Here is a 14,273-nt window from a genome sequence, read left to right as displayed (position 1 = left end):
ATTGATTAAGCATGGAGGAGAAAGCTTAATTGACGAGATACACCAAGTGTGCAATGAGGAAAGATAAGTACATCTTATTAATTTGTTTGATGTAAAGATATTTTTATTCCTATAGTAGCACATTCGGCTAAAAAATTATCTTCTAGTTTTAAATTTTTCGGAATTTTAAGATAATTTAAACATATTGTTCGACGCATTCCATATTTGAATTGTACTGGTCAAAAGCCCAAGGACCATGAATATGGTCAAAACGTTAGTTTTATTTAATTTTTATCATTACTGAAGATATAATAAGGTTCTTGTGTGTTAATTATCCTTTCTCAGTGATTCTGAGAGTTGTTTTTTTATACCTAAAGAATGGACAAAATCAGTATTGGTGACAATACATAAGAAAGGCATCATGTTAGAATGCAAAAATTATAGAACAATTGCCCTAACAATGGACATAGGAAAAATTTTGACAATGATCTTAAAGGAGAGACTAAGTGGTTTGATGGAAGAACAATTAGCAGATGAACAGGCAGGTTTCAGGAAAGACAGAAGTACACTGCAGCTGATACTAACATTATGGCTATTAGTTGAAAAGGCAAGAAGAAAACAGAAAAACATCTATTCCTGCTTTGTCAACTTTTAGAAGGCATTTAACAGCATAGACCAAAAAGCCGTCTTGGCAGTGCTAAAATCTTATGGAGTGGATCATGCTAAGTTATATACAGAATCCATTTCAACTCAGCACTGTGGGCGAAATCTATACTCTCTCTGGAACCTGTAAACAGTACGTAATGCATATATATAGGCCTATATTGTATATTGTGGTTGACAAATGTTCGAAAACGTATGTCAACCACAATATTTAATATATACTGTATATGCATTATGCTGCTAAGTTATATTAATGATAATGCAGAAGCAGCTGTGAGATTGCATGGGGAGCTAGGAAATTGGTTCAAACCAAAAAGAGGCACCAGACGGGAGATCCTATATTCCCAACTATCGTTGTAAGTCTCTTAGAAAGAGTCATGGATAAGATGACGCAAGAGATGCAGGAACATCAGTTCATGGTGTAAAATTCAATAACCTGAGATTTGCAGATGAGTTATCATTGAAGAAAGTGAAGAACAACTAGAGAAAACATTACATCTGCTTAATGAAGAAAGAAAAAGATATGGACTGATTATCAATAGCGAAAAAACTAAGACAATATTTGGTGATAACAACATGTCAAGAAACATCCTAAATGGGAAAGAAATTGAAAATGTAGAGAGCTTTACATATTTAGGAAGAAAACTAACCTATAATCTGGATTGCAAAAATAAAATAGCGATTAGAATAGCCAAGGCAAAAACAACTTTGAAAGCAATGGACAAAATCTGGAAAAGTAAAGCAATTAGTTTACAGACAAAATTAAAAGTATTGAACACCTGCATCTTCTCCTGCATGCTGTATGCCTGTGAAACATGGGTAATGACAAAAGATATGGAAAGTAAAATATTAGAATTTGAAGAAGACTGTTACAGAAAGATCTTACAAATAGGATGGATGCAGAAAGTCACAAATGAAGAACTTTATAATAGGATATATATGAAAAAGAATCTCTTACAAAAAATTATACAATGAAAACTTCAACTGTTTGGACACATCACAAGAATGAATGAAAACAGAAAAATTAAGATTTTTTATGGATGGATCCAACAAAAGAGGCAGATCATATAGAGAATGGTTTGACGATGTGAAGAAGTGGTATGAAGTGAATGTATGGGAATTGAGAAAATCAGCAATGCATAGAGAGAAATGGAAGAAAATAGTGGAAAAGGCATCAGATGCCAACAGGCAACGAACCCAGGGTTAATTAATGATGAAGCAGCATAACACATTCAGGTGTCATGCTGCCTGTTGCAAAATTTGCAATTTGTGATAATTTTATTCATCTGATGGTTGCAGTGGTGAATAGCCACAGAACAGTCCACAAAGTGAAGTCACTTGGTGAAAAAGAGTATCACAGAATATGAAACAGGTCCTGGTGCAATACAATTTTACTGTTAATAACCAAAATAAAGTTGCTTGGAAAACTGTCATAAAAATTCTGATATTTTTATATTGTGGGTTGTCCTTTCATTTCTGGTTGGTACAAAAAATCACAGTAAATGAAAAACCAACCTGGCAAATAACTTTCTGTTTTAGCAAGTGGATTGATGATTGCTATAAAAAGCCAGAGTAAGCCCTGCTTATCAAATTTACCAGTATAGATATTTTATATATTGCAAATGTTTAGAATGAATATTTATACACACATCCATTCCAAACACTTCCAAGATTAATTAATTAATTAATTAATAAGCCCACAGATCTTTTCTATGAAATAAAGAGCTATTGGAAAACAGAAGATAATCAGCATGCTTGTAGTTCTCTATTCCACAAGTATATTTTGCAGTCTAGAAAAATTAATAAAATTATATACTCCTGATGTTGCAAAATACATTCATAAAATTATCATGTTTTATAAATACTTCCAAACGTTTCATATTTGTCAATTTTCCTTGTAAATTTATGAATATCAACTTATTGAATTTTTCTGTAATATGATAGACATTTAGGACATAAGATTTCACATCCCCCATACAATTTTACTTGTCCTATTTAAATACAAAATCTTCAGGAATTAAAATTATTATTTGAATTTATATGTTTCTACAGTAATCTAACTAAATTTAAATATTAATATGTAAAATAGAATTACATATTAGGTACAATTTTACTAGATAAGAAACTTTTCCACAAATTAAATTTTCATATAATTAATTAATTAACCACTCATTTATTCCAAACAAGAATATATAAAATTTATGTTTCAGTTTGTTTCATCTTTAATATAAATTATACATATTGATTTTATTGGACTATGGTTGGTTGACAATATTGATCAGAAATATAAATATTAAATATTTCTAAACTTAGAGAAATATTAAATGTTTATATCAATACTTTAACTTGGATATGTATATAATTGAACTTATTTCAAAACTGTTTTAAAATGTAAAATTTTAACATATAATTAGCAAAGTATTTCAAGTTTTAATCTCAAATATTTTCAATACATGTAAAACTGTTCTTAAATTCATTAAAATTGAATTCTAATAAAATTGTTATATTCTTTTGATATATATATATATTAAAAATACTTGATTTAAGCAGTTGCATATTTTGTTATTTCTATATTTTAACACCAATTTTTAAAAACCTTAGGTTTACGTGTTCATATGTAAAGCTTTTATAGTTTTACTTCATCTTTTAATTCTTCTTTGTGAAAACAGTTGCTTATACAAATTATTGATCAATATTGCATAATCATAGACTATTTTTTTTACATATTAACAAAAATACTTTTTTTTTTATAGTCAGCAACAATTATATTTAATTAAGAAACAACTGATTATCTAATTTATTTCATTTAGTATTATCTGTTATGCAAATTAATGATTTAAGATGTTTAAAATTATGTTAAATGAACAGCATTTATTTAGACTTGAAATAATTTTATTATAAATTACATACATAATTACTAATTATATTAAGGAAATATGAAAAAAATAAATCATTTTATATTTAAAAAATGATGGTGAATTGAAGAGAAAAATACACTATTTGAAATGAAAAACTTTATCAAAGAAATTTTGGCAATAAACAAGGTTGTATTTATTCAGTACAATTTTTCTTCTCAATTTCATAATACAAACTAATTTTATTAAAAAATATAAATATTTATGTATGTAATTTCAGTTTATCATAGTTATTTAGAAAAATCTAAACTGAATAAATACAACCATATTTACACATAATACACGTATATATTTTTAGTCCTTAAAAAAAGCTACTTTTGTTTACGTTGTTTATGGCAAGCTACGCAGTAAACTTGCAAACCTCTTTTATTTTTATCTGCAAACTTTGATTGAAGATATTGCCACTGGGTGCGAGATCCTTCGGGGCCGGGAGTGCGACTACCGCACGATGCACACTGGGCACAAAGACGACAGAGCCAACGACCGCTAGGTAAGTTTTTTAAACCTACACAGAAGGTGTGATATCCTCTATCACAATGATCACAAAACATCATTTTATCTTCATCATAGGGATCCATGCATAGCATACATGTTTTACAATGCATGCATTGCCATGGGTATGTTTTAATGACTTCAACAATCGAAGAAGGTATTTCTAGACAAGATGGATGTCCACTACTTTCACATTCTGAACAATGTACAAGTTCTTCCTGTTTTCCTTCTTTATTTGAATCGCTATTACCACGGCATAATTTACAAATGGCATTTGGTTTAATTTTTGGTATATAATTTGTAGATGATAAAACATCTTTCTGATTCACAGTGTTTTTATTTTTTGCTCCATCAGAGCTAGATGTACTATCTCCACTTCCATCATTAGTGCAATGACTTGAAGAACAAGATATTTCTGAACTAGAACTTTCTTCAGAATCTGACTGACTACCTTCAGAACCAGCTTGGGTATAGATAGTATTTAGCTGTTGAGGAGGCCCAAATAATACGCTGTTTACAGGCAAATATTTTAATTCTTCAGAAGTATACTTCTTATAATAATCTTGATACTGTCCGGGTAAAAGTGCAACCGGATATCTACCTATCGGTGCCACTTTATTAACTTTAACGGTTCTGTTAATAGGATAATGTACCGTATAAGTCTGTAAGTCAAAAGAAGCTCTTCTTTCTTCCTTTCTTTCATGATTTAAATGTGTATTGTATTCAGCAGCAGAATTTATTGCTTTTCTAACAAATTCTCTCATTTTACTCTTATCGACACTAGGAGCTTTATAAGCTATACATTTATTGGAAATATTTTGTCGTTCTTTTTCTTGCAACACTTTAATGAATTCTTGAAATTTCTCGGGATAATCTCTACAGATTAATTCCAAGACGTCATCCGAACGAAGCGCAGTAAGTCCGAGATCGCACTGAGTTTCGGACACGACTCCTCGATCTTTTAAGAATTTCTTTTCGTCCATTTCGATCGGACGTCTACTCAGATGGGGATACTTTCGTTTAAAAGACTTCACTGCTAAATAATCACTTATTTGTTCTTGTAAAACGTAGTAATCTCCTTTTTCTAGTGGCCATTGGTATTCAAATATATTACTTGCTGGGAAATTATTACCAAAATAACCAGAAGCCACTTCATCATCAGAATATCTTCTCTTAACAGAACTTCTTTGGCTACTGAAGCTATTCTGAGAATCTTCATCTAGAACAGCTTCTCTTAAACTAGATGATGTGTTTCTCCAACTATCAATACTCCAAGAACTTCTTGTATCCTCTTCGAAACATGGAATACCACCCGTTGCTCTCCTGCGATGTAGATCTGGTACGAGACGAGGCGTTATAGTAAATTTAGGTCTATCTAAAATACTTTCCACTATAGTTTCCGACGGAAAAGAACTAAAAGAATCATTCTCCATTAATTCCGAGCCACTCGGAAAGCTTACAACATTCCAACTTGCATCTTCTCCCATCACGAATATAAACTTTATTGTATGCAAGTCAATGGATTGGAAGATGGCGCCGTCTACAGGAAAAATCAAATTTAGGGTTTTTTGTTTTCAAAAAAATCTCATCAAAATTATAAAACATAATCATTTAATTATATCCTTATCATAAAATAAATTAATTAACGTTTATATCAATAATAATTTTAATAATAATAACCTTGTCGCTAGTTACTACCTTGGGTGCGTTCGTTAATAGCGCTCCGTTACTACGGGAGTGCGATGCTATTTGTAGGCATTTAGACGTGCGACTAGATATCCAGATGGCACAACGCGCTGATTGGTCAGCTAAATGACGTCAACCCACTGAAATAGAAAATGCTAAACCCCGATGGATACATGGTCAGCTGCCCTTCGCAATAGCGGCCGGATGGCCGAGCGGTCAAGGTGGCAGCCTACCGCTCTGGGGGACCCGGGTTCGAATCCGAACGGGTCGAAAAATCCCCAGGAATTTTTCTGGGGGTGGTCCGTTCGGATATGTCGGGCCCCGTCCCTCACCACCCGGCAGCCCCAGTGTGGGCCTGGCCGAACCCATAATGGGCTTGCAAAAAGAGGCCCTCTTAGTGCCCACAGGGCGGAAAGAGTTATAAAAAAAAAGCCCTTCGCAATAAAGGTCGAGACCATCTACGCCCTTTTGACTCTTGGATGTACAGTAGCGCGTCGTCTATCTATTATATGAACTTGTTTATCGCTTTCCTATGCTCACGGTGTTTGAGGGAGTCGCCAAACTGTCCCCATTGCGGCGCGGAGGAATCGATGCCTCACTACTGGCTACAATGTCCTAAATATATCAGGGCTGGCAAAGACCTAGGCAACACATTGTCCATAAACACGTCTCTCGCTCGCACCACGACGCCATTATACCCACTTCCATTTCCCCTCGTCGACACGTGGCGGCGCTGGAATGATATATCTATCGAATAGGTGGCTTTACCTAAACAACGGGCAACGCTTATCGGAGAAAGAGCCGAGAAGGCTATACTCTCCATATGAAACAGTAAGAAGAAGAAGGAAATGCTAATCGATTAGCCTATGTGAGGAGCTAGCCGGGGATACGGAGTAGTTATTACTCGTGTACCACTTAATCGGCGTCTAGTTGTTAAACTAGTCCTCTGGTTGTCAAAAAGAATGGCTTTTCCACTCAAAAAATCGAGGGCGGAGAGCTTTAACTAATAGGTTAATTTTAAGTGGAATTAGATGATTGTGTAATCACCCTCTTCCTTCTGTCAGGATTCCCGACACCAGTTAATCAGATTTATATTACGCAGATTAACACGCGTATTAAATTCCCAATGTTGAAGGAACAGAACCGCTTGGCCACTGGTGGGCCTAGCTTTGATGCGCCAATGCCTAGTTGACCCTTCAGAGGACGTCTAGAAACATACGAGTTTGGTCACACGGTGTCTTACTGAAGCCACTTTTTATTTTAAAATAGTGAAATTATCGACATCCCATCAAAATCTACGATTATAGACTACTTTTAATTTTTCCGTATTGTTTTTTTTCTAATGGTGTAAAATACTCGTGGGTTAAAAATGCTTTTATTTTCACCGATGTTTTATGTTTACATAAGAAGGTAAAGTATTGGAATCTTGTCAAATTTAACCTTTCGAGTTATTTGAAAATTTTCACGTTTTGAGACTCCTGAACCGAAAATGGTCAAAAAAGAAAAAAATTCGTGTGTGGGTGTGTAATAGAAATTCCCGTTTGAACTTTCCAAAACACAAGATAACATTAGAATNTATAATGTTTGGGTGCATAACTTTTAAAAGAATAACGTAGTTTGATGTTTAATGAACTTTTTCTTAATACTTCCCTATTATCCGACATGTTTGCTTATCCGACGTTTTACCCGCCCGTTTAGGTCGGATAATCCAGACTCTATTGTATATGTAAAGTCATATTAAACAAAACAACCTAGAAACCAAGAGAAGATCGAAAAACCCAGATGTGGGTTTTAAAACCAAGGAGTGGTAACCCTGCTTACGACGGGTATCGTTCTTATTCTCCAATCTTTGGTATCGCTGGTTTTGAGCGCCATCTTTGAAACTTCGCCTGTCTCGGCCACCAGGTCATCCACCAGGCATTTTCGGTGAAATTCATCTATCCAATTTCGAAATTACTCTCCGTTGCGTGTCGTTCCGGCTTGAATTTTTGCCGATGCCTAACGAAAATTTCTCGTTTTTGAAAAAAATAATCGTGGCTATTGTATCGTTCGAAATTATTTTATTATTTTGTTCAAATAATATATATATGTTCATAAATATAAAAAGAAAACAAATTATATTTCGGAAGTTAGTTTTAATATAAAATTATAACGACGCGCCATCTAGTTTCAAAAACGTTCCGATGATGAAACGTGGCGACCAGAAATATGTGTGGAATAACACGGGACAGGTAAACGGGTTTTTTCAAAGATTCGTTTTTCAAAATTCGATTTCACAATATTCGTATTTCCAACTTCCCAACCAGCAACGCATGCGCAAATTTCGCGCTACTGCGTGTTTGTAGAGAGTGTCGCCATTTTGTATTTTATTTAGACTCGGTTTTCAGTCCCCCGACTACCTACAAGTCTGTTTTTTTTATGCGCGCATGATTTGGGCACCTAATACTCTGTGCCAAATTGCAACTCCTGACATGTACTCCTTGGGTGCATATACTTTTCGTTTTGTATAGATTGATCTGTAAAATCGGATCAGTCCTTGTCACGTGATACAGATAGCTTCTGTCATGGCGGAAAGTATACGAGTAGGATCGAAGATGGCGGCAAGTTTAGGAATCTTTTTAGAAATATTATCCGAATTAGATTCAGAATCCGAGGAAGAAGAATTAATTTTGGTTAATTATTTAACACAATATAAAAGTAAGAAAAAAAAAAGAAATCGGTATGCAAAATAACTATGTTTCAGAGGTTGCACTAGAATATAGGCCAAATGTTTTTAAAGAACACTTTCGAGTAAGTCGACTTACTTTCGAAAATTTACTGAAGGATCTTGTTCCCATTTTATTACAATCAAAAGAAATAGTAATAGGAAAAGGAAGAAATGCACTGTCAGCTTAACTTCGACCGTGGAAGCCGCCATCTTTAATCTCTTTTATCCGATCCAAACGATCCTACCCTCCGCTAGGATTAGTTTGATCGAGATCCAGTTGATTTTAGATGGTGTTTGTATACGCAAATAGAGATCGATCGGATCACAGTAGTTCGTTTGTATACACGATTTGTACGATCGAAGTGATCTTGGATCAGTTTGATCCCAAAAGTATATGCACCCCTTCATACCTCTAAGCTGGTAACTCATCAGGCAGTGCGATTTTATAAACAAGACCTAGCAGCAGCGGTCTTATCCATTGCGAGGCTCTGGGCGGCAGATCTTTGCGAGGCCCTTGTCCTTTGTGCAAAGTATGTGAATTGAAATAGTAGGCACTTATTAATATTAATATATACTGTACTATAAATTAAATTTATTTTATTGTTATAACTAATAGCCAAGGATAAAATAAAAAGTTTTAAATATCAACTTTTTTCTACTTGGTTGTTGCGCGAGGCCCCTCCAAGAGCGAGGCCCCAGGCGATTGCCCTGCTCGCCACCCCCTAAGGCCGCCACTGAGACCTAGTCATGTCAAAAATAACAATTTAATGTACAGGGTGGTTATAATTAAAGTTGCGCTACTCAGACCTGTCTAGAGCACGTTCTCGTGGACGTATTTTGATGAAACTTGGTATATATGTTATATGGACCACGGGGAAAAGGAAAATGCAAAAAAAATATTTAGTTCGAATTTTTACCACTAGGCAAAAAAAATGGCGGGCGCATGAAGAACAAGAAACAAAATGGAAACGCGCAAAATGTTTTTATTCACATTTGTTCAATGTGCAATCCATTTGCATCAATCACGTGTTCAAAACGCCTTACAGCATTATCATTGCCTGGCCAATGACAATGCTGCCACTTGAAAGAGGTCACATCCTCCCGTTACATCACAGTGTTGGACTTTAAGTCCCTCTACTCCTCCATTGAGCTCTCTCCCGCTTTCTGTGCGCTCAGGGACATCTTATTTCGTATTGTCGGGGATCGCCATTGCACAACCAAGTGCTAGAAATGGCATATTTAATTTGCTATAATTCGGTGTTCCAATTTAAAGGCGATATCTACATAGTCCCCATGGACAGCCCGGTTTCAGGGAACCTCTGTGAGATGGTTGTGCGACAGTTAGAGAATAAGGTCCTCCCTCAGTTCCTCCCCAACATCGGATTATATAGGAGGTATATTGATGATATGAATAGTTTTTAGAAAACTGTACCGGATGTAACAGCCTTGGTCGATGCTTTTAACAATAATCCCTGCGGGTTGACACTGGAAATAGACCAATTTGACCCTACCGAGGTCCACTTTCTAGATATAAATATTAGAGTGGAAAACTCAGGCATCCACACTTCGGTGTACCATAAACCAGGATCTATGTCTTCATACATCCCGGTAGGGTCATACGATCCTGTCGCATACAAGACTGCAGCCTTCAAAGCCCTAATCAGAAGAGCCTTCGCACATTCATCTAACATCCCGGCTCGCGATACTCAATTAGCGTATATAGAAAGTGTAGCCACCGAGCACGGTTATCACAAAGTTATAGACTACATATGATAAATAACGTGATCCTCATCAGGATAGAATATACTAAAATGGAATACGTTAAGTGGATCGAAAGCGTTCGATTTTAATAAAACTCCCTCAGCAAGCAATAAGGTGGTGGTCACGTTATTTGTTTATTTTTGCTGGGTACGATTGTATTCAATACTACATATGATGATACAACGTTATCGCCGTACGTATTCAGATAGCACTTAGAAGATAAACCAACCCATTGATAACCAACCAGACGACATGGAACGGATCCCCATCACCTATAACCCGTACCTAAGATTGCCAGAAAATGCCAGGTATGTGTCGCTTTCAGGAGGTGCCCCACTATTTTTAACATCTTACGTAATGGAAAGGACCCTTCTAACCCCAGCAGACGACCAGGAGTCTATAGTTTCCCTTTAAGGCAGTGTTTTTCAATCTTCTTGAATACGCGACCCCTTTACAAGTTAAAAAATCCGGCGACCCCCCAGGGCCGTATTAAAACTATATCAGTGATTTTAAAAACTACATGGTTAGAGGCTAAAACTAAAATGGTTAGAGGCTATGCACATCTTTAAATCTTCCGTCTCAACCACGTGCATAATTAGAGAGGAGATGGTTTTGTCACTGGCCTGGCAAGAGTTGATTCTCAGCACGCTCTAGCCGCTCGTTGTATATGGGCAGGCCGACACGTTACGCATGCGCGACTTAAATTTTTTGTAAATCGTTCGAACTCAAGATCGAACGATTTACGGTTAACGGAATTCGTTAATCGAATTTCCATCTAAAAATCGTTAAGAACCCGAAGCAGAACCCAGAAGGGGTTGGGAAACGTTCGTTTTCCGATGTTTTTCGACGTTATCACACCGTGAATTGGTCCGAGGGCGTAATTTTTAAGTTAGCGTGGTGCGGTGAGTAGTTATTTAATTCAAACACGTCGTTCGAATTTATACCGGTCGATAACCCGACGAAGACCGAGTTTTTGGTCAAAAACGTTAGTTTTGTCTAAATCTGTTCGTACTGGGATATAAAAAAGGTTTTTAGTGTGTTAATAAATTCGTATCAATGGGGAATTTTTTTCCTATGTTTTGTAATAATAATCCACGAGTAATATTACTGTTGATTAATATTTGTTACGATTTGACTCCTCTTTAGATGATAAAATGGCTCTGAAAAGAGCCTTTTGTAATACCTTCGGATAATATACGGGAGTAAAGTTCAAAATACCATACACCAAGTTAAAATTCAAAACGATATATATTAAACATAAACGTATGTACAGTTACAAAAGTTCACAAAACAAACATTTACGAAACAGCAATCGTAACAAAGTTCAACACGTATCCACTATCACAGGTCCGTCGAAAAGACACCTTGCGACGAACTAACTCTAAAGTCATTTCAGTCCGACGAGACAATCTTCGGGGCCAGCTTAGGCGAACTAAAGTCCAACGTGAGTTCCTTCCAAGCGTCCAAGGCGAACTCAACTTCCCGCCACAACTCAATCCTTTTATAGGATTGAAGCAGAATCGGATCCCACCAATCAGAATTTAGCAGCTCTACAAGACGTCCGCCGATGGCGTGATGTCTCTCAACCAATGAGCGGTCGAGTCTTCAAAAGTGGCCTGATCGCCGTTTCTATGGCGACAACCGTCGTTAGTCGAACGATTGGAAAAGCGCGGGAAAACCGTGTGCCAGACGATTTTTATCCCGACAACGGGTGTTTTTTGTACCTAAATTTTTTTCTTGTTTAACTTCCATTTTACAGAAGGTTCACGACGACGACTTTGTCTATTCTAACCGTGATGTTCGCAGTCTTTGGGTACGTAATTAAAGCATTCAGTTCATTCTTCTCGTTCTTTATTGCCTTCTTTTCACTTTCTTCGTTTTTACTTTTCCTCTCTTCTTCTGTCTGTGTTTGCTTTTCATTCTCTCTTCCATTGCTGCACTGTCCTTTCACTTCTGTATTTCCCATTCCGAAGTTGAATTCTAAAATCGATGATTTCGAAAATTGATTTTTTTTTAATTTTGAATATTTCATCACGTGAGGCAAATTGATACGGATTCAGTCAAAGATGAGATGTAGGCTACACAACAAAGGTTTGCGACATTGTAATATTACTGTTGATTAATATTTGTTACGATTTGACTCCTCTTTAGATGATAAACTGGCTCTGAAAAGAGCCTTTTGTGTTCAGAATAGCTTCTGAATATATTATGGTACTGTACTTAATTCGACTTTTTCTTTTTTTAAATTTACCTTTTTCGTGCGCACCCACCGCGACGACGACGACGGTGTTGTTCTAAATCTATCGAAACGTTTAAATTTTCCGTTTTCGGATACCAGAAGTAAGCTTTTACCTCATTTTCTGTACATGTAATCACTTTCATTTCGTTTGTTTCTTTCTCTCTTTTCTGCGGTTCTTTCTTTTCTTTATTTAGGAACAAACGAACATTACATTTTTATTTATATAGATAGAAGATAATCCGCTTTAGTTCATTTTCCACAGAAAAGCAAACTTAGGGCGTCGCACTCGTAGCGCCATCTGTTGGACATAAAAGCCTTAACCTAGATTATATATTTTAATTTATATGAATGTTTAACGGAATAATATACAGCCTATGTCCACCCTGAAGTTCCATTCTAAATATTGGTGAAAGAATTTTTGAAATTGGATGAATAGTTTCGGAGATTACCTGCTACATCCAAACTTATAAACATTACCTCTTTATAATACAGTAGAACCTCGATTATTCGGACCCATATTATCCGGATTGTTCAAAATAAAAATTTTACGAATTTGCTGATTTGCACATTATTTTCCTTTTTTCTATCGTGGCTTTGACTTTGTTCGTTCCCCATTCCGCAGTTCGTCGAATTCTAAAGTCGATGGTGTTCGAAAATTGATTTTTTAAAATTTCGAATATCTCGTCACGTGATGCAAATTGATTCGGAATTCAGTTTTGTTGAAGAAAATGGACGAGGCAAATTTTTTCCTGACTGACACGTCACAAGGTTGTGTAAATGACGTTGATGTTCAATTAAGCGTTTCTTTGCCTTGTACTCTTTGTCACAAATGTTGCGAGAAAACATTTCGAATGCACACTTATTTATATTTGAAAAGAAAAATCAATTTATAATAGCTCGCAACAACAATACGAGGTCTAGGCTAATCGATTAGCATTTCCTTCTTCTCACCGTTTCGTAAGGAGAGTATAGCCTTATCGCTCTTTCTCCGATAAGGGTTGCCCGTTGTTTAGGTGAAGCCACCTATTCGATAGATATGTCGTTCCAACGCCGCCACGCGTCGACGAGGGGAAATGGAAGTGAGTATAATGGCGTCGTGGTGCGAGCGAGAGACGTGTTTATGGACAATGTATTGCCTAGGTCTTTGCCAGCTCCGATATATTTAGGGCATTGTAGCCAGTACTCAATACTCAATATTCTTTATTTAGCACCAATTGGTGCATTCTCAGCACCGTATGATACATAGCTGAGAGTTTTTCTGTACAGTTACATATTATAGTACATATTATATTACTTATATGATACATATAGTATTGCATATATATTATGATGTTACATATATATTCGCGTAACATTATATTTATACATATGTACAAATTTACTAAACAGAAATAAGCAGATATATTTATACATTTATACATATTTAAAATAAACAAAATAAAAGTACTTAACTTAATTAAAAACTAACTTAACTTAAATATTACAATCAGTCAGTTGTTTAGCCTGTTATTGAGTCCAGTATAACACTATTGACAACCATCGAAGTTCCTGTTTTCAAGAGATCCTGTTTTACAAAATAATTTAACGAATAGTCAGCCTTGTGCACTTTAGCAGTTCTTGCACTCAGCTGCAGATGAGATGTTACGACACATTATCTTCTAGGAATTTCTAATATTCTGCATCGTATTGACAAACATCCTTTGTCGTTTGAACAGAAATCACTTGCTTCAGCTGTCATTGTCACTTCTAGTTGCTGCCAAGTATCTCCGCTGGTATCCAATAGTATTACAGAAAACGTTTTTGCATATTGTTACTGTGATTTAAAGTTTTT

General features: G+C 35.7%; 1 protein-coding gene and 1 pseudogene across 1 annotated transcript; one reads left to right on the top strand and one right to left on the bottom strand.

The window, feature by feature from the left end:
• The first annotated feature begins 439 nt into the window (after positions 1–439).
• Positions 440–1,617, top strand: LOC111626155. The gene is made up of 2 exons (XM_023369453.1): positions 440–542; positions 1,109–1,617. Exons 1-2 carry the CDS (start codon positions 440–442, stop codon positions 1,615–1,617), a joined length of 612 nt encoding a protein of 203 aa, XP_023225221.1.
• Positions 1,618–3,599: 1,982 nt separating this feature from the next.
• On the bottom strand, positions 3,600–5,582 carry LOC111626163 (annotated as a pseudogene).
• Positions 5,583–14,273: the final 8,691 nt, after the last annotated feature.

Source organism: Centruroides sculpturatus, unplaced genomic scaffold (genome assembly GCF_000671375.1).
Source record: "Centruroides sculpturatus isolate CEXI.00-Female unplaced genomic scaffold, Cexi_2.0 scaffold472, whole genome shotgun sequence".
NCBI classification, from domain to species: Eukaryota; Metazoa; Arthropoda; class Arachnida; order Scorpiones; family Buthidae; genus Centruroides; species Centruroides sculpturatus.
This window is presented reverse-complemented; position numbering and strand designations above follow the sequence as displayed.

Bases quoted from the DNA above. Each gene is read 5' to 3' on its own strand.
- LOC111626155 (XM_023369453.1), top strand. From the start codon at position 440: ATGGACATAGGAAAAATTTTGACAATGATCTTAAAGGAGAGACTAAGT. The intron at 543-1,108 runs GTACACTGCAGC...TTATCATTGAAG, and splicing joins AGGTTTCAGGAAAGACAGAA to AAAGTGAAGAACAACTAGAG.